Raw genomic sequence first — 22,143 nt, forward strand, 5'->3', positions numbered from 1 at the left:
TCGGTTGCAAAGAGTACAAAATAAAATCTGGTTGTGTTGAAAGGGGAAAATAAATAATAGCCTGGCTACCTCGTGGATAATTTCATTCGATTTTTTGCACAAGTGGATTTATGCAATCTTCAATTATTGTGCGCAGATTTACTTTTGAGCTACTTAAGAGCTTAATTTTGGTAGTTTAAAGAAATGCTTCACAGCAAGAGAATACGTGATACTAAAGGCAGTTTTTCCTTCCACACATTCTACTATCACCAGTGGAACATCTTAATGGTTGGTGGATGTATGTATGTGCCTTGATACTCTATTAATTCTTTAAGAATAAAACAAGTATTTTAAGTATTACACCATTAACGTTTCAATCTTTAATGAGCAAGGCTTGCATAAACACTGTACATGAAAGCAGGCCACAATAACCTCAGTCTTTGGAGCAGTTTGTGTAAATGGCCGTGCCCAAGCATGCCACAGCTGTGGTGTTTGAGGCGTCCACCCTCTTGTCCCCCTTCGTTAATCCCAGTCCCAGTCTGTTGGTCAACCCTCAAGCCATAAAGGCAAGCTTTGCAATCTTGGCAAAATTAATAATACGGTATATGTGGTTGTCTTTACATACATACAAATTACATGGAGTTTATCACTATACTACACATTTCTGAGTTTCTGTTTTCGTCGCTGATCTTTTCTACCACAATCTAGATTCAGTTGGTCACTGGACATTCAATAAAGTTCTAATTAGAAACATTACTTCAGTGGTTGTCTAAATCAGAACGCTTTTCGCCCCATGAAATCCTAGTGAGGACTCAAGAGTGCTCTTGTGGATGAGGATGGCATTTGCGTGTACCGTTAAGGATGTTGTGTGGGCCCACTGGCAAGTAGAGCTTGTCAAGCCTCAAAGCTCCACCTAAATTTGCCTCACCCATAAACCACTTGCTATATTTGAAATGGTTCTATTGTAAGCAGTGTTTTTGGGCAGGTTGATATTGGTCCCCCAATTATAGGGTTACTCTGTGGTCAGTGAAACGTTCCTCCTTTGTTGATCTTTCACTGGTGTCCTTGAGGCTTTGGTGATATTTTTAACTGCACATGTTACTAGAAAAAGGTTGTATCAACAGCCGAGGTTTTGGGTAAGTATTCTGTCTATGAACATTTGATGTGTGACCAGATTAAATTATTATAGTGTATGTTGTAAAAGATAAACAAAAGATTTGAAAGTTGCAAGACATGTATTTCTCAAGTGGCCCTCCTACGGCTGAAGCTGAGTCTCTTGGTGTTAACACTCACGTGATGAATTAGGCAGTCACTGCAGCAGATGGCTCTTTGGTTAACTCAGTTTGTGAAAAACTTGCTTTACTAACCTGGGTTCATTTGACCTAGTACTCAAATTACCCGCGTTCCAAAAATAATCAAATTGCCTTCGATTTGATAGCTGACTTCAGATACAACAATCAGAACAGCTGGGTTTTTTTTTTTTTTACACTTTCACTTTGCATCCCACTTCCACTAAATAAATAAAACACCTTTTTCATGATTAGAAATAGTCCCATGAATACGTTGTCAGCCTACACACAAGACAATTAAAAAAAAAAAAAAAAACCCCAACAACTTAGAGTTAACGGCCGCAAATACTGCAGGTGTTTCCATACGTTAATGTGTCATCACATGCAATGGCCTTAAAGGGGAACTGCACTGTTTTTGGAATTTTGTCGATTGTTCACAATCATTATGAAAGACATGACGACGGATGGATTTTTTTAATGCATTCTAAATATTAAAAATAAATTAAATCAAAAGTCCGCCTACAATGGCGTCTATGAGAGCCGTTCAATTCTGCCTATAGAGCCCCTAAAAACATCCATACCATTAGGTTGATGTAAGTATATATGTAATGTAATAATGGGCACATTTAAAATATTTATATATTTTGATCATTTTAAGCATATGCGGCGCATTAATTTAAAAAATGCATCACGTTTGCTTTTTTTTTTTTCTTTTCTTCTTCATCACTGATTTCTGCTCGCTGCAGACTTCATGAGAGCTAACAAACATAATAAAACATCACTTACTGTGCAACGTCATCTGTTATTAGGATGCCAACTGCTAAGATGCTCATATATTCCATTTTGGTGAAGAATGAATCCTAATCCTCACAAAGAATCGTGGTAGGGGCGCAGGGGGAACAAGCGCTTTTCGTGTCGTTCTCGTCAGTTCCAGGTCCTAAATTGGCTGTCAAAGTGTCCCAACTTGTCGGATTACCTATTCAGACGTCTCATGTCCAGGTGAGATGCATGATCTATGATCTACAAAAGACTTACAGGGTGCAGGCAAACAAGGAAACGGCAGACCACTCGATGATGTAAACGGACACGGAAGTGATTACGCCGCGCTGTCTTCGTGCTTGTAATACCAATGTTGGTTAATATTCAAGTCACGAAATGTAAATTGAGTATTGTTGGAGCTTATTTACTGAATTTTATGGGCGGAATAGTGGAGCTGTCATTGGCTCCGCTGTAAGCAGACTTTTTTTAAACGATTATTTATATTTAGAATGCATTAAAAAAAAAATCAATCCGTTATGTCTTTCACAATGATTGTGAACGATAGGCAACATTCCAAAAAGTGCAGTTTCCCTTTAAATACTTGAAATACTTTAAAACACTTGAATTTGAAATAAATGGTTTAAAGAGAAAAATAACTGGGATCTCTGGCTCATTAGATTTAGAGAAATATGGTATAACCTTTTTACAAAACTTTTACCAAATAACTTATGGTAGCAATCCAATAAAAATGAATTTTTGATGAGGGTAATCTGAAAAGTGCTTTTCGATTCCTTTGACAAGGAAGAGAGGGCAAATATTAACATCTGAATGTAGTAATCAAAGGGTGCTTCAAGCAATTTTTGTTTTACATTGAGTACACTTAATCAACCAGCTTATTTTCAGGTATGTGAAATTTCTGCGAAAATGTGGTATTTTACGTTTTAAACATACATTTTTGCGTCAAAATCACTTCCGCTTTTTAAAAAAAAATTAAATAGCAATAAAAATATGATCTCTACAAAAATGTTTTAAACCCTCGCCTGTTCCTCTTGCCTAAACGCAGCACCGAGTTTCAGGACGGCGAGATGATCAGGAGTACCAAAACAAACTTGCGTTAGTTAACCGTCCAACTAGCTTGCTTGTGGTCGCCTCCATTCGCTCTCTGAGCCACAACATTGACAGCTGTCCACCTTCCTGCTAATCATATTTGGACGATTACAATCCAAGTACTGTTAGTTTTGAACCAGTTGTAGTTCTAGAGTATTTATTAGTAGCCAGCGAGAAGGTATATTTTTGACATGACAGATTGTAAACAGAGGTCACAACACTGAAAGTATATTACTCAAGGGGGCGTGGCTACAGGATAATTGCCAAATGGGAAATGTTTGAGTTTTTTGCATGCATGTTATAGAAGTTGACATGAAATTTTCAATTATAACAATGTTCGTGCATTATCTACTTAAAAAAACAAAACATTTTGTGGTACATTACATGGGCCGTGTAAGTGTCAAAAAGACAGCCAAAAGTGTTTGTGGTAGATGAGAACACATCTAAAGGTAAAATATAGTGCGCCCAATCACAGGAACTGGTCTTGACTTTCAAAATGTTCTTTCGGGGTTTGCATGGCAACACGTCACGTCGATAGACATTTTTCTCCTTGTCTTCTTAATTTTCCTCTTTTTTTCTAAATGTTTCTCTTTTTTTCTAAATGTTCCTCTTCTTTTCTAAACTTTCCTCTCTATAGGGATGCAAGCCGTGTACCGATATTTTTTGGTACCGGTTCCTAATTGGGTCGGTCCAGGAAGACCCTTTAGATTCTGGACTATTGATAGTTTTTTTTTAATCCAGCTGACCGTCATAATTATGACACGCTGTCACATTCAGTTCAAGTGCCGCTACTATGCACACATCTTAGTATAATCACAAATAAGGAAGCTACTCCACACAAAGTTTGTAACACAAAAACATTTCCTTTTCAATAGTCCCTCAAAGTCACACACGCTAATAAGAGTTAGTGTCAGTTTGAAGTGAACACATTTTACTCGCGACCGCCATTTCGGTGCGCTTCATCAACCGGACCGTCCTCTAAGCGATCCACTTATCCACAGGCCAATATTAATCCACTCTAAAAAGTAATTTTTTTTAACGAATCTATGGGTCTTTTTATTTACAAAATACACACTTGACACATTGGTAGCTGCCAACAATCAATATGGCTTCCGGTCCGTGCCTCAAATAGGTCTGTGTGCAACATAACATAATCCAAAATAACAATTTCTATTGTTACAAAATGCACACCCACCTAACATGCTAATTGATTGTATCGATTTATTTATTTGATATCATGTTAAATGTGTGTGAATGAACAGGAATACCATAAATGAATATTAATTTACTTTTTTATTTTATTATTATTATTTGAAATGTTATTATAAGAACAAGCGTTAGAAAATTGATGGATAGAAGACAGTGATGGATCTGTGGTCTTTACAAGATGACATAACAACTGCATTGCACATGCAAAAATAGTTGACTTGTTTAAGACCTAAAAAGCTGGTGTTGATAAAATACCTCCATGCTGTGAGATATCATATCATAATGTTGCTGGTGCACAACCTATTGTGCTAATAAAATGCTGGTAAAAATGCATTTTTCCACATCTTTATTCACACAATGTACATATAGTACCGGTAATAGTATTTATAAATACCGGTATTGATAAGGAATATCAATATTGTTATCAGTATTGATAAAATCCTAGCGATATACATCCCTAGTGCTCACATCCCTATATTTTACTGTATGTGTTATTATTTAAAAATAAAAATAAAAATAAAAAAAGACTTTCATTTTAACAAGGTGTGTTTTGCATCATTTTTTGGGGTGCACCTTTTACATTTAAATGGATTCACAGTACCTGAGAATTGATACAGATATTCAGAGGTACCAATTTCAAAAATTAAAAAGCATTTTATATTTTATATAACTCACTGATTGTTCCATATGAAACATAATGTATTGAAGTGTGGGGTAGTGCCTGTAAACATATTTAAATCCAGTCTTCCTTCTGCTGAAAAGAGCGGTAAGAATCATTACTGGAAATTCACAGGGAACCCACAAACAGTTAAATTTATTACAATTTCATGAACTGGCAGAGTATATTATCCTAAAAATCATGTACAAAGAACATGCAACAATTCTACCAAACATTCAAAACAGATTTGTAAAAAGAGAAAGTAATTATAATCTGAAAGGAACTGAGATCTTTAATAAATCTACATTAAGAACTGGTGATGATGGAAAAAAGGATTTCAATCAGAGATGTTAGTTTATGGAACAAACTTGACAGTGGAATAAAACAATGTAAATCTCTTTATTTATTGAAAAACATGTAAAAATCATTATGGTGAAAAGATATGACTGAGTATAATTATTTCTTTATTATTAGTTTAAATCTTGTAAAATGAAAATATGGCTTTGTTGTCGCCAACATTGAAAGTCAATTGTTGTATTTGTGAAAATAGGAGGCAGATATTATAAGTTTTCAACTTCTTTCTGCTCATTTTCATTCATATTTTACTTTAATGTTATGTTGATTCATTTATTTTTATTTTATTCCTTTGTTTGATTTTTTTATGAATGAAATAAATAAACTGAACTGAACTGAAATTTCCAATACAGTGTGTGTCTGTTTGCGTTCATGTCGTCATAAAGAGTAATTTGTTTAATATTAAGAAATATATATATTTTTTCAATTTATCATATTGTTTGGCTGTTATTAACTGCACTGTTTATTACCCTTCTGAATCTCATTTGGAAGTATGAATTCATTTTAGTTTGTCCTTGGTGTGTGGCTGTAGTCGGGTAGCAGTCTTTTTCATTCATTTTAATGTGAATGGTAAATGGTAAATTGGTTAAACTTGTATAGCGCTTTTCTACCCTTTTAAGGAACTCAAAGCGCTTTGACACTATTTCCACATTCACCCGGGAGCTGCCATGCAAGGCGCTAACCAGAACTCATCAGGAGCAAGGGTGAAGTGTCTTGCTCAAGGACACAACGGACGTGACTAGGATGGTAAAAGGTGGGGATTGAACCAGTGACCCTCAGGTTGCTGGCACGGCCACTCTCCCAACTTCGCCACGCCGTCCCCATTTTAAAGTGCGAGTCTTGTTTGTTGTTGTGAGTATTGTACTCATTACACACTATTTGATTGTAATGTGCATCTTAGTTGTAATTTTCATTACAACTTTTGAAAGGTGTTGAAATCGGCGTGTAAAAGGGACTCCTTGACGAGATGCTGCATCTCACGGGGCTGTCCTAAATAAATTGAATTTGAAGCAAAATTGCTAACACTAATCAGTGGCATGCATATGGCATATCCAATTTAAATTAGCATTAAGCAAGTATATTTTGAAAAGTAGAGCCTTGCTTTTTTTCCCCAGTTTTTTTAGGCATATTTGCTTCGTTGGCATAGAAAATTGCAGCAACCTGAATCAGCAACTGGACATGACGTCACATGCAACAAAGATTGAAGTTTTGTACTGTTTCGTTTTACATGATTTGGTACCCAGAATGTGATCTGTACCTAGAAAAGTACTCAATTCTGTTCCTGTCTTTAGCTTTCCAGTACTGGAAAACTACTGGTACTTAAAATTGGAAACGGTGTGCAAACCAAGGTAATAAATTGTTTACATTATTGTATTGCAAACTGGTTAAATCAATGAAGTGTAAAAAACATTTTGCTTCTGCAGGAATAATGGGTCATAAACAGGCTTTTTTGCATTGTTTATGTGAGAGTTATGTTCCTTGTCTTTTGCAAGGTACATTAAATTCTTGCTCGCTTGTTGTCCACATGCAAGTAGCCACAGGAGGTGTGTTTTTGTACGATGCTCACTCATCACTTGTCACCTTACATAGCATATTGCATTAACACAATATTGTTGAGCTTTTTTAATTGAGGTGTATGTCAAGGAATCACATGTCTGGAAGCCTATGTTGGTATAGAATCGGGTCAGAAATTTCCAGGCAGTAATTTAAAAAAAAACAAGTGAAACACAACCTGATTATTTACTGGTGTTTACTGCCACACTGTTACTCTGCACTTGCTTTAAATATTGCGTCATTGTCAAAATCTTTTTTTGCTGTTATTGTGGTACAGTGACAACTTCGTTCACATTTGTTCCTAAAAATGTAAAGCATCTCCAAGCAAGTACTATTTTTGTCCTTTGTCCTTTTTTAGTCGTACACATCTTGTGCTGGGTTGTCTTCCTTCAGAAGCATCCTTCAGGTTGATTTAGGATTTTGTGCATGTTGACAGATTGTCTGCACCACCCACATGAAAGCTTTTTTTCTCCTCTTAACTATTTGTGGTGCAGATTTGAAAATGTTTACATTTCAGTTATTCCTTAATAACGCAGCTATTTTCATTGTAAATGTGAAAACAAATCCAACTACCGGTACTCATTCAGCATAACATGGCCGAATCTTGATTTTCCTGCTAATGACTTGTGATGATTATTACAAATGTGGTGATTATGAAGTGTTTGACCAGGCACGGTGTCTTGGAAATGTTAAATTTTAATTGTTTAAATGTGTTGCCTTGAGTTACATTTTGGTTTTGATGCTAGAATATACACTTGAGGCATATTTTCCATCTTGTGTTTGTTCATTTGGTTAATTTGGTTTTCTCAGGAGTTCATTAGAATTGTTTGAGGAAATGACAAGCTGGGCATAGATGTTACAATTGCTCAGTAACATGATTACATCCTTTTGAGTAGAAATGGTATCTATAAATAAAGTGTGCTGTATTTTAATTGTCTATGGAATAAATTGTCCGAATTCATGATGATGGTGACAGATAACCGCTTCACGGTTGCAACGTGTCCACCGCCGACATGCACATCCTCTGCCTTTTATAAGTCAGTTTGATAGAATAGAGATGTGTGACAGAACATTTTTAACTCTCCGCGGCTGTCTTCTTTTTTCACCTAACTGCCTTCGACTGCATTGCAAACACAAACAAGCAGTTCTTCTAGAAAATACAGCAATTTCACGGAGATGTTTTAACGTATCTTTTGATCAGCAGGAAGAACTGTGTCGTTGTCATCAAAGCAGATGGGTGCATAATGTAAAGAAGCGCCTGTGAGCACAAGTGTTTGTACACATATTTATTACATTATTCATAAGGCCCTACATCCATCCATCCATCCATTTTCTACCGCTTATTCCCTTCGGGGTCGCGGGGGGCGCTGGAGCCTATCTCAGCTACAATCGGGCGGAAGGCGGGGTACACCCTGGACAAGTCGCCACCTCATCGCAGGGCCAACACAGATAGACAGACAACATTCACACTCACATTCACACATGTGACACCGAAAATTATGTCTCAATAATTGGGGAAAAAAGCCACTTCACTGCATTGAATAAATCAGGTTTATACAGTGCTGTATGTGAGGCAGTACTGATTCTGCTGCATTTTTTGTCTGCCTTTCACCTTTGCATTGTTGCTATTCTGAGCCTGCAGAGATCTGGGATGACATTATGTATAGTGGACTGGGATTTTTTGTACATTCATTTATTTGTTGTGGTCTGCTACAACGTAACTCTACATACTGCTACAAAACCCAAAACCAGTAAAGTTGGCACGTTGTGTAAATCGTAAATAAAAGAAGGATACAATTATTTGCAAATCCTTTTCAACTTATATTCAATTGACTAGAAAATGGATGGATAGACTGCAAAGACAAGATATTTAATGTTTGAACTGAGAATCTTTTTTTTTTTTGCAAATAATCATTAACTTAGAATTTAATGGCAACACATTGCAAAAAAGTTGGTACAGGGGCATTTTTACCACTGTGTTACATCACCTGTCCTTTTAACAACACTCAGTAAACGTTTAAGAACTGAGGAGACCAATTTTTGAAGCTTTTCAGGTGAAATTCTTTCCCATTCTTGTTTAATGTACAGCTTAAGTTGTTCAACAGTCCGGGGTCTCCGTTGTCGTATTTTACGCTTCATGGTTTAAATGGGAGACCAGTCTGGACTACAGGTAGGCCAGTGTAGTACTTGCACTCTTTTGCTACAAAGCCACACTCTTGTAACATGTGCAGAATATGGCTTGGCATTGTCTTGCTGAAATAAGCAGGGGCGTCCATGAAAAAGACGTTGCTTGGATAGCAACATGTGTTGCTCCGAAACCTGTATGTACCTTTCAGCAATAATGGTGCCTTCACAGATGTGTCAGTTACCCATGCCTTGGGCACTAATGCACCCCCATACCATCACAAATGCAGGCTTTTGAACTTTGCGCTTATAACAGTCCGGATGATTCTTCTTTTCCTCTTTGGTCCGGAGGACACGACGTTCACAGTTTCCAAAAACAATTTGAAATGTGGACTTGTCCATCCACAGAACAATTTTTCACTTTGTATCAGTCAATCTTAGATGAGCTCGGGCCCAGCAAAGCCGTCGGCGTTTCTAGGTGTTGTTGATAAATGACTTTCGCTTTGCATAGTAGAGTTTTAACATGCACTTACGTGCAGTGATTTTTCCAGATTCTCTGAACCTTTTGATGATTTTACGGACCGTAGACGGTGAAATCCCTAAATTCCTTGCAATAGCTGGTTGAGAAATGTTGTTCTTCAACTGTTCTACAATTTGCTCACGCATTTGTTCACAAAGTGGTGACCCTCGCCCCATCCTTGTTTGTGAATGACTGAGCATTTCATGGAAGCTGCTTTTATATATACATTGTGACGCTTCTATTTCTCACATTTCTCTGGATCAGGGTTTGCAACCCGCGGCTTTGTAGCTGCTTGTGGCTCCCTTGGATGACATTTTTTAACACCAAAATGGCGAAAATTAGTATAAAGTGTTCTATAATTAGCAAGTGTTTGAGACCGTGAATGTGTCATCTTGAGTGTGCTACATGGGTGGCAGACCAGCCATTAATACATACATAAAAGAAACATCTAAAAAGGAAAAATAAAGTTTAATTCTGTATGGACAGATTCCTTAGCCTGTAAAATATATTTAAAAAATAGCCTAAAACTAGTTACATTATAAATTTGTCATAACAAGTTAACTTTATTATGTGCTTATTTTTGTTTAGTGAAAGGCGCAAAGATTTTATCACTAACCCCAATCCAAAAATCATTGTATTTTTAAGCAGAATGTCATGCTTTTCCCTACGGTGTTGTCAGACGTAAGGAGTCTTTGCATACACCCTTGAAAAACGTGAAGCATTCATCAAAAGCACTGTTCAATTACAGTCCCCCATACACGTCCCCTGGGGGGGGGGGTTACGTTTACGGACCACAGCATTGTCTGTCAGATGCTCACAACCCTGAAATAAATGATTTCATGAGGTTTCTATTGGTTCCCAACTGAGACTAAGACTGCAAAGCTATTCTTATAAATCTTTCAAGAGCCACTGTCATGTCGAGGAAAAGCCAAGTTGACTTTAGCTTCTTAAACTGTCCCTGGTAGAAGGATGTTTTAAGCTTTCCACTGACAGGAAGGGATTTGATAAACTGCCACTTTCATTCCCTCTTTACTCATTTCCCCTGATGCTTTTTAATGGTCTCTTTAAATCCTTGTTCATTCGTAAAATCTAGATTGGTAAATAAAGGTCAAGTCCTGTCCTTGCAGTCTGACTTATAGATGCCTTCTCATTTCAACACTGAAATATTGTGGTAGCCAAACATATTTGTAATTCTATAATGAGTACATCATTAATTATTTTCTAATAATTTTCTGTAACAGTTACCGTCTCTCTCATGTGGGATGCTGTAGATGTTGTCTTCTTTGTTTCGTTCCGGCAGCCACCAACACTCCTTTGTGGTGTGGACAACCCACTCTCTGCTCGCTGCCTGTCCGACTTACCATCTGACAGGGTAAATGTAGCTGTCCAGTGCCTGTGTTGTATGTCCTTTGTGATTGTGACCACAGTGCGTTGAGAATTGATGGTGTTGTTGTTGTCCTTCTAGTTTTTGCCACCCTGTGTGAAATTACCCAGACGTAACCAGTACACATAAATACCTGATAAGATATTTCTGGTAGTACTAGTGACTATGAGCTTTGTCTTTTTTCTGTGTCTGCTTTTGAAAAATTTCAATTAGACTTATTTTTTCTGTGGTTCTTGTTACAATTTGAAGCAAATGTCAACAAGCTTGGTTGTCACAATGTTTAGCTATCACATGCTCCTAATTTGACAGTACTAATTCACACATACGCAGCCTTAAAGGTCAGGCCCATTTTTTCCGGGATGCCGATTGATGTACAATTTGTCCATATTTCAAAATTTAGTATTAAGCTGTCAAAGGGTCACACTGTGGTCATGTCAAACCTCTATTAACTGTACAGGCAATGTTTTAAACAAGTTTAAAAAGAAGGTTACCAAAATACAATAAAACTATAGGTATATGGGAGAAAAAAATCATACTCAGCCTTTTCAGATGTATGGCAAGTGAAGAGAGTTTAAACCTATGATGTTAACCATCCATCCATCCATCCATCTTCTACTGCTTGCCCCTTTCGGGGTCGCGGGGGGTGCTGGAGCTTATCTCAGCTGCATTGGGGCGGAAGGCAGGGTACACCCTGGACAAGTCGCCACCTCATCGCAGGGCCAACACAGATAGACAGACAACATTCACACTCACATTCACACACAAGGGCCAATTTAGTGTTGCCAATCAACCTATCCCCAGGTGCATGCTTTTTGGAGGTGGTAGGAAGCCGGAGTACCCGGAGGGAACCCACGCAGTCACGGGGAGAACATGCAAACTCCACACAGAAAGATCCCGAGCCCAGGATCGAACCCAGGACCTTAGTAATCTTATGCAATATACTGACTATACATGCAATTTTTACCCAGCATAATTTGGTCTATTTCTTATTCTTATAATAATTATTATGGAACATTTACAATTGTGCGTTTCGCTGTACCTCAGTTTTCCTTATCAATCCCTTTCACAAATGATCAAAGAGCGGATCAAGGGGGAACATTTTAAAAATATATATTTATACAGTCGTGGCCAAAAATATTGGCACCACTGCATGTCTGTCAGATTATGCACCACTTCTGGCACAAAATTGTTGAAATTACAAATGCTTTGGTATTCACATGTTTATTTATTTAGTTTGTAATGGAACAACACAAAAAAAAACACAAAAAGGCCAAATCTGATATTATTTTACTCAGAACTCCAAAAATGGACTGGACAAAATTATTGGCACCTTTTCAAAATTGTAAGAAATTGTTGTATTCTAAGCATGTGATGCTCCTTTAATTTGTAATTAAACTCACCTGTAGCAAGTAACAGGTGCGGGCAATATAGAAATCACACTTTCCGCTATAATGGAGAAAAGTTTACTCAACCTTTGTGTTGTGTGTACCATACTGAGCATGGAGAAAAGAAAAAAGAGCAAAGAACTCTCAGAAGAGTTGAGAACCAGGATTGTAGAAATGGCTACAAGTCCATCTCCAGAGATCTAAATGTTCCTGTGTCTACAGTGCGCAATGTCATCAAGAAGTTTAAAGCCCATGGCTCTGCAGCTAACCTCCCTGGACATAGACGGAAAAGAAAAATTGATGAAAGACTGCAACGAAGGATTGTTATAATTGTGGATAAAGAACCTCGATCCACTTTCAAACAAATTCAAGCTGACCTACAGACACAGGGTACAACAGTGTCAGCTTGCACTATCCGTCGCCATCTCAATGAAAAGGGACGCTATGGTAGAAGACCCAGGAGGACCACGCTGCTGACACAGAGACATAAAAAAGCAAGACTGGAGTTTGCAAAAACTTACCTGAGGAAGCCAAAATCCTTCTGGGAGAATGTCCTGTGGACAGATGAGACTAAAGTGGAGCTTTTTGGTAAAGCACTTCATCACACTGTTTACAGAAAACAAAATTAGGCTTTCAAAGAAAAGAACACCATCCCTACAGTCAAACATGGTGGAGGTTCACTGATGTTTTGGGGATGCTTTGCTGCTTCTGGTACCGGATGCCTTGACTGTGCATGTCATCATTAAAATCTGAGTACTACCAAATCATTTTGGGGCATAATGTAGGGCCCAGAGTCAGAAAGCTGGGTCTCCGTCAGAGGTTATGGGTCTTCCAGCAGGAAAACGACCCAAAGCATACTTCAAAAAGCACACAAAAATGGCTTAAGACAAAGCGCTGGAGAGTTCTGAAGTGGCCATCAATGAGTCCAGATCTAAATCCTATAGAACATCTGTGGAGAGATCTAAAAACAGCAGTTGGGAGAAGGCACCCTTCAAATCTGAGAGACCTGAAGCAGTTTGCAAAAGAAGAGTGTTCCAAAATCCCAGTAGCATGGTGTAAGAAAGTCATTGATAGTTACAGGAAGCGATTGATTTCAGTTATTTTTTACAAAGGGTGGGCTACCAAATATTAAGTTGAGGATGCCAACTTAAGGGGTGAGGGGTTGTGTTGTTCCAAGGGTGCCAATATTTTTGGCCATGACTAAATATGTACAGTCAAGGTCAAAAGTTTACATACACTTGTAAAGAACATAATGTCATGGCGGTCTTGAGTTTCCAATAATTTCTACAACTCTTATTTTTTTGTGATAGAGTGATTGGAGCACATACCGGCACTTGTTTGTCACAAAAAACATTCATGAAGTTTGGTTCTTTTATGAATTTATTATGGGTCTACCTAAAATATGACCAAATCTGCTGGGTCAAAAGTACACATACAGAAATGTTAATATTTAGTTACATGTCCCCTGGCAAGTTTCACTGCAATAAGGCGCTTTTGGTAGCCATCCACTTCTGGTTGAATTTTTCACCACTACTCTTGACAAAATTGGTGCAGTTTAGCTAAATTTGTTGGTTTTCTTACATGGACTTGTTATTTTAGCATTGTCCACATGTTCTCAATGGGGTTTAATCAGGACTTTGGGAAGGCCATTCTAAAACATTAATTGTAGCCTGATTTAGCCATTCCTTTACCACTTTTGACGTGTGTTTGGGGTCATTGTCCTGTTGGAACACCCAACTGCGCCTAAGACCCAACCTCCGGGCTGATGATTTTAGGTTGTCCTGAAGAATTTGGAGGTAATCCTTTTTTTTCATTGTCCCATTTACTCTCTGTAAAGCACCAGTTCCATTGGCAGCAAAACAGGCCCTGAGCATAATACTGCCACCACCATGCTTGACGGTATGCATGGTTTTCTTTTATTAAAGGCCTCACCTTTTCTCCTCCAAACATATTGCTGGGTATTGTGGCCAAACCGCTCAATTTTTGTTTCATCTGACCACAGAACTTTCCTTCACAAGGTCTTATCTTTGTCCATGTGATCAGCAGCAAACTTTAGATGAGCCTTAAGGTGTCGCTTCTGGAGCAAGGGCTTCCTTCTTGCGTGGTAGCCTCTCAGTCCATGGCGATGCAAACACGCTTGACTGTGGACACTGACACCTGTGTTCCAGCAGCTTCCAATTCATTGCAGACCTGCTTTTTGTTGCTGAGTTCCTTTGACTTTCCCATTGTCGTGTTTGTAACCGAGTCTAATGACTGCATCACATGAGTCCTTTTTAAATGGGCTCAGAAGTCAGCAGGTGTCGTCAATACTAATCACTCACATGAAGTTAAGAGGCCATGCCATGAAACTAATTTGATTTGATTGTAACTTTTCTACATCACCAAAATGTATAATGTATGTTGCTGTATGTATACTTTTGACCCAGCAGATTTGGTCACATTTTAAGTAGACTCATAATAAATTCTTAAAAGAACCAAACTTCATGAATGTTTTTTGTGACCAACAAGTAGGTGCTCCAATCACTCTATCACAAATAAATAAGAGTTGTAGAAATTATTGGAAACTCAAGAAAGCCATGACATTATGTCCTTCACAAGTGTATGTAAATGTTTGACCACAATTGTATATATACATGTATATGTACATGTGTATATGTGTGTGTAAATCTCCTAATCAAACAGGACGATCTATATATTCTGAAAACATCCTGTAGAATATTTTATAGCCTGGAGAGGCTTTGTAGTATGACAAATCTTAAACACAGTTTGCACAAAGCACAGGGGAATATGCTTGGAAAATTGTCCCCATTCACTGAGGGACTGAGAGTTACCTCATTGTGTAAATACTCCCTTACCAAAAAACATTAGTGTGCTACATCTGACAAATTCTGCCCACTCAAAGGCCTTTTTGAAAAGTGAGATTTATGGATAAACTGTGCCAGACGTTTTTATAAAACAATATTTTTTTTTATCAAAACAAGGCCTTAAAACTAAAACCTTTAAAGTTTAGGATGCCTCTGACAAATCTATCATCTCACCCAATGGAGACTAGCTGTAATAATTTTTCATCTTTGTCGTCACTGAAGGTGTGATTAAATCACCACTTTGTGGTCCGTTGTAAGGGATTCCTCCTGGTGTTAAACTGACTCTATCATTGCCTTTCTTGCTTAAAAATACTGCCTGTCTCTCTACAGGAGCCACGTGGCAATATTTTTCCATTGCCAGGGCTGACAAATTTCAGAAAATGACAAGAATGAGACTTGAGGGACATAATGCATTCAAAAAAATGTTGGCCTTTAACACCGATTTGGCCTGTTACGTTGATATTTACCTTGGAGGAGAACTACACTTTTTTTTAAATTTTGCCTATCGTTCACAATAACTATGAAAGACATGACGACGGATGGATTTTAAAAAAAATGTATTCTAAATATGAAGTGAAGTAATATGAAGTAAATAAATGTTTGCTTACAGCAGAGCCAATGGGAGGTCCTGTATTCCGCCCATAAAATCCAATAAATAACCATTCAAAAAGCCCCAACAATGCTCCATTTACATTTCGTGTCTTGAATATTGACCAAGTATTGGTGATTATGCAGACTAACTATTTATAGCGGCGCTGTGATCACTACCGTGTGTCCGTATGTTTATATCATCGAGTAGTCTGTTGTTTCCTCGCTTCCCTGCTCCTTGGAAGTTCATTCTAGATCATAAATTATGCATTTTACCTGGAAAGTAGGTGGCTAAGGATATGATCCGACAAGTTTGGGCACTTTGACAGCCATTTAGAACCTGGAACTGGCGATAACATGAAAAAAACCACGCCTCCCCACCCTGTTTCTTCGCGAGAATTATGAGACATTCTTCATCTAAATGGGAATATGAACATCCTAGCAGTCGGCATCCTAATGACAGCAGACCTTGTACGGTAAGTGATGTTTTGTTATGTTTGTTGGCTCTCATGAAGTCTGCAGAGAGCATAAATCAGTGATGAAGAAAAAAAAAATGAAAATGCGTTTTTTAAATTAATGCGCTGCGTATGCTTAGAGGGGAACATTATCACCAGACCTATGTAAGCGTCAATATATACCTTGATGTTGCAGAAAAAAGACCATATATTTTTTTAACCGATTTCCGAACTCTAAACGGGTGAATTTTGGCGAATTAAACGCCTTTCTAATATTCGCTCTCGGAGTGATGACGTCACATCGGGAAGCAATCAGCCATTTTCTCAAACACCGAGTCAAATCAGCTCTGTTATTTTCCGTTTTTTCGACTGTTTTCCGTACCTTGGAGACATCATGCCTCGTCGGTGTGTTGTCGGAGGGTGCAACAACACGAACAGGGACGGATTCAAGTTGCACCAGTGGCCCAAAGATGCGAAAGTGGCAAGAAATTGGACGTTTGTTCCGCACACTTTACCGACAAAAGCTATGCTACGACAGAGATGGCAAGAATGTGTGGATATCCTGCGACACTCAAAGCAGATGCATTTCCAACGATAAAGTCAAAGAAATCTGCCGCCAGACCCCCATTGAATCTGCCGGAGTGTGTGAGCAATTCAGGGACAAAGGACCTCGGTAGCACGGCAAGCAATGGCGGCAGTTTGTTCCCGCAGACGAGCGAGCTAAACCCCCTGTATGTCTTGGCTCACACCGTCCCTTAAACTGGACAGATCAACTTTCAGGAAAAGAGCGCGGATGAGGGTATGTCTACAGAATATATTAATTGATGAAAATTGGGCTGTCTGCACTCTCAAAGTGCATGTTGTTGCCAAATGTATTTCATATGCTGTAAACCTAGTTCATAGTTGTTAGTTTCCTTTAATGCCAAACAAACACATACCAATCGTTGGTTAGAAGGCGATCGCCGAATTCGTCCTCGCTTTCTCCCGTGTCGCTGGCTGTCGTGTCGTTTTCGTCGGTTTCGCTTGCATACGGTTCAAACCGATATGGCTCAATAGCTTCAGTTTCTTCTTCAATTTCGTTTTCGCTACCTGCCTCCACACTACAACCATCCGTTTCAATACATTCGTAATCTGTTGAATCGCTTAAGCCGCTGAAATCCGAGTCTGAATCCGAGCTAATGTCGCTATAGCTTGCTGTTCTTTCCGCCATGTTTGTTTGTGTTGGCTTCACTATGTGACGTCACAGGAAAATGGACGGGTGTTTATAACGATGGTTAAAATCAGGCACTTTGAAGCTTTTTTTAGGGATATTGCGTGATGGGTAAAATTTTGAAAAAAACTTAGAAAAATATATTAAGCCACTGGGAACTGATTTTTAATGGTTTTAACCATTCTGAAATTGTGATAATGTTCCCCTTTAAAATAATCAATATACATAAATATTAAATGTTATTATTAATATGCCCTAATCCAAATGGAGGTGTTTTTACGGGCTTTATAGGCAGAATTAAATGGTTCCAATATACTCCATTGTTAACGGACTTTTGATTGCATTTATTTAATATTTAGAATGCATTAAAAAAAATAACATCCATTGTCATGTCTCTCATAATGATTGTGAACGATAGGCAACATTTTTAAAGAAAGGTGCAGTTCCCCTTTTAAGACTGATTTCCTCACTTTCAGCAGCTCTCACTGCATTGTGGCCTCTTAATGCTACTCTTAATTAACCAGAACTCCACTGTTGGAAGATCTCTGCTGGCTCTTCTTTATCATCCACTGCATCTGTGTTCTCAATTTGTATCTCTTCTACATCTCGGTCCTCACTGTCCTAAATCTCTTCTGAGCTCTCTTGATCTTCTAATGTTACCAAAACGTATTGACTATCATAAAAATTGCTAGAAGTTTGATGGATGACATTATTGCCTCATTTACATAATTGATTACAATGAATGCTGTAGGAGAGTGGAATAACTTAGTGGGAGACATAAAAAGTGAGTTAAAAATGCACATTGTGATAACTGTAAATTAATTTTCTTCTGTTGATTCTTAGTTGTCTTTTTCTTTGTTCTACAATACTCCACACCCCGAATTGTAAATAATGTAAATAATTCAATGTATACACCCTGATGATTATTTTGTGTGATGACTGTATTATGATGATAGTATATACTGTATGATAGTATATATCTGTATCATGAATCAATTTAAATGGACCCCGACTTAAACAAGTTGAAAAACGTATTTGGGTGTTACCATTTAGTGGTCAATTGTACGGAATATGTACTTCACTGTGCAGCCTACTAATAAAAGTCTCAATCAATCAAAAAAAGAGTATCAAATTTAATCAAAAGACTGAAGGGTTGTGATATTCACAAACGAACCAAATCTATTGACTGGTTCATGGCCTTGAACGATGGATTTATTTTTATTTGAAGCGTGACAGTAATGAAACGTTTACACTTACATTTCACGTTTACATAAACAAGGGCAGAAATCACGACAGCTTTGCACAGAGTGGGTGTGCGTCTCCTCTCTACTCTGACTGGAATGGAATGGAACTTTGTCATTGCATTTAAAAGTACAACAAAATGGGTTTTCAGTACAAGTTGTCTAAGAGCAGACATTCAGTAGACCGGTCGAAAGGCTCCGCTTGTACGTTGGGTATATTAGAGTGATACGCGCTTTCATGTCTACACAACATCCGAAAAAGTTGTTAGATTTGTTGCTAGTCCCTTTTGAGAAAGTAAGTCAATAAAAGTAGTTCGAAAGTGCGTGTGTGCGCGTGCGAAAAATAGAGGCACCAAGACCTGCCTTGCATTGCTTCTTATTGGTTTACATTGAGTGGTGCATGCTGTGGTTGGCTAGATTTAGGCACACATACTTAAGGAATGGTCTGGGATTAGTTATTTTGGTCAGTCAATCGGTTACTCTAACTACGCCAAATGGCGAGGAAAAAATTGTATTATAATGAAAAAAATAAATAAAGAGTAGTGAATGGGGATATATTAGTGTGAGAAATGTCAAGTGTGGCGTTAGAATGGGTTAAATTGTGTGACTCTCACGCTCATAGCGTGAGGCTTGGCAACTCTGCATTGCTGTTTGAGACTCAATAACAGATATTATTGGCCTACAAAGCGTAACTCTATTTATACAAATGAATCCACATCACAATGCAACTGAATGTCATCTTTTAAACGTTTGTTCTGATTAATTACACCCTTACTAAATGAGTACTTTTATATCCCAATTTTAGCACTGTGTGTGTGTGCTTGTGGGTGTGTGATGTTGTGGAATAATTTGTCTATGATAATTTGCACTTTTGTATCCTCCCAATTATTGATGTCTCTAAGAACAATATGCTTAATCATTCTAATATTAGTGTTGTGGAGCTGAGTTGTGTAATATTTTTTTCCCAGCTGAGAGATGATGCATCACACAGCTCTGCACTTTGCACTCATTAGTGTCTTGCCCTAGTCTAGACACAAAAGTGTCGCTACGTGTTAAAAGAGAGCACAATGAGGCAGCCTCCGGAGAGCAGCTCCTGAGCTAAGGAAGTCACATGGATCATTAAAAATTCTTCTCTCTATTTTTGTTATTAGCTATTTTTGGAAAAGGCTTTCTGTTTTCTGTCATGTTTCTTTTCTTTTTCTTATCCTGACAATGTGTTCACGGGCACAGGTACCACCGTGTTTATTACAACCTGCAATGCAGATGTCTTTTTGGATAGCGCAAACAACATGGAAAAACTGCAAAGCTGGTTCTGGTTTTGGCACCAAACAAGAGGCCACAGGGGCCATTCATCCTTAACAGCTTCTCAATTTAGGGGCATGGAAATGCTTTTCACATTTTCCAAATGGAATTGGGTCATCATTCAAGAATTATGGATACGTTTAATGTTTTTTTTTTTTTTCATCTTGTTTGTCTTTGTGCCGTCATCACTTATTTCCAAGTAGAAAGGTCAACTGAAGGTTAAGAGTCAGATCCTATTTACAATGAACCACAAATCTCAGTGGTATTTGCATTTTGACCTTTATAAAAAAATAATTATTGATCAAAGCCATCTAACTTTTGCCAGGAATACCAAATTTTGCACTTTCTGTGGACATACTGACCTACCTGCCAATGCGACCATTTTGATATTTCACATTTTGCCGCGTCTCAGAGAGATGTAGCTTTCACTGTTCTTCTGAGACAAGTACAGAATTATACTCTTCTGCTGGATAATCTGAGAAAAAGACTCAACTCTGCACAATTTGTACAGATGCTCCATAGTTTCCAAACATAATTGTCACAATATCAAGTGAACCACCAATAAAAGGTGCTTTTAAAATTCTGATTAGACTATATACAGTGGTGCCCTAAACCAAAACGTCAGACGAATATCAAACAGTACAAAAACCAGTGCAATTTTTCCTGAAAAATAATATAAATCTGTTTAATTCGTTTCAAACACCCACAAATATTAACCCAAACATCTTTTATAAAAAATAATTATTGTTTTACTTGCAGAAAACAATGCAAAATACAATAAATGGCAAATTATATGGATAAATGAACATTGAACTTCACGTTTACCTTGATTGAAGACTCTTGTTGGATACAATTTTGTTCTTGAATTCCTCCCCTTCTTAAAGTGCTGACAGTCGTGTAGTATCCAAGAACAAACGCAAAGACAAGTGATTGTGTGCTCACACAACTTTGTTCACATGCATAAACTGTTGCAATCACATGTACCGGTATGTGCTAGACAAGGGGTCTTTAACCAATAGCTCGTGAGCTAACGGTAGCTCACCAGGGGATTTTAAGTAGCTCACCAAAGGGTCAAAGAATATATGCTAAAACTGTCAGTATTTGTTGAACTCCAATTCAGACATTATGCCTCTTTTTAATGAAAAATTACAACAAAATAGCATAAAGATGTTGGCTGCACTGCTTTCACATCTGCTTCCTAATTAAAGTACAATGTAAATGTTGCCAGTCATTAAAAAAAACGCAATCTTTTTTTTGTAAAAGTACTGTAGCTCTAACTGTGATTAAAAAAACCCTCTAAAATAAAGAAAGAAATGCATACTGAAATGCAAGATTGTTAAACACAATTTTTAACACAAAATGTGAGTTGTGGATGCAAACATTTGTTAATGTTTTGGAAAAACAAGCTTATCTTTCCCTTCGTTTGGGTTGAAATAACCTATAGAAATAAATGTTACAAAAATAAGCAACTCGCAGCAATTTTCATTTTGTAAAAGTACCCTTCAGGAGAAAAAAAGGTTTGAGACCTATAAGCTGGACACTGTTTGACGCCACAAGACACTGTCGTGACCCACAATCCTACAGCAGTAAGCTACGACTCACAACTTTCTTTTTGCCCCATTGTGGGTTATTGTTAGGTTTTACTCAATTAAAAAAGGGTACAGAGGTTTAGTTATCAACACAGGGGATGATTTTTTTCTATAACGATGCTCTTCAGAACGTTGGTTGGTCGAGATGAAATTATTATTGGAAATGTTTGCATTGTTTCCTTTCATGTGCACAAATGTTCATCTTTTTTTATTTACATAGTGGATACAGCTATCGGCATATGGCTTACCATTCCAAACTGTACTGTTGCAAACAGAATTAGACTGAAAAAAATGTGAAATATACATCTCTTTTTTTAAATAGATCCCTCGTAGAGGACGACGACGCTCACATGAAAGTTGCTTTGGGGTATGGTGATATGGGCATCTGTGCTCACCTGCAGGCATCAAAGACTGGAAACACACGTTTTTTCACAAGCAATACACACAGCTCAGTGGTTCTTCAGGTGAGAATATGAATCCTTTCATCCATTTAAGAGTCTGCTATGCTATACTTTATGATTTGTGTTAGCTAAAATGGTTCATTGCACAGGAATAATCTATTGACACAGATA

At 37.8% G+C, this 22,143-nt stretch overlaps 1 protein-coding gene across 4 annotated transcripts in view; it reads left to right on the forward strand.

Moving 5' to 3' along the window:
* Positions 1–22,143, forward strand: part of klhl13 (kelch-like family member 13) — a 58,106-nt gene that overhangs the window by 13,903 nt on the left and 22,060 nt on the right. For 2 of the 4 annotated variants that reach the window (XM_061962336.2, XM_061962334.1), the window contains 2 exons: positions 10,854–10,925; positions 21,894–22,035. In XM_061962336.2, coding sequence (XP_061818320.1) covers positions 10,854–10,925; positions 21,894–22,035 — 214 coding nt within the window. The remainder of the gene's footprint in view (positions 1–10,853; positions 10,926–21,893; positions 22,036–22,143) is intronic. The other 2 variants (XM_061962338.1, XM_061962337.1) reach the window with 1 other exon arrangement.

The sequence above is a fragment of the Nerophis lumbriciformis genome, linkage group LG09, assembly GCF_033978685.3.
Source record: "Nerophis lumbriciformis linkage group LG09, RoL_Nlum_v2.1, whole genome shotgun sequence".
In the NCBI taxonomy this organism is placed as follows: Eukaryota; Metazoa; Chordata; class Actinopteri; order Syngnathiformes; family Syngnathidae; genus Nerophis; species Nerophis lumbriciformis.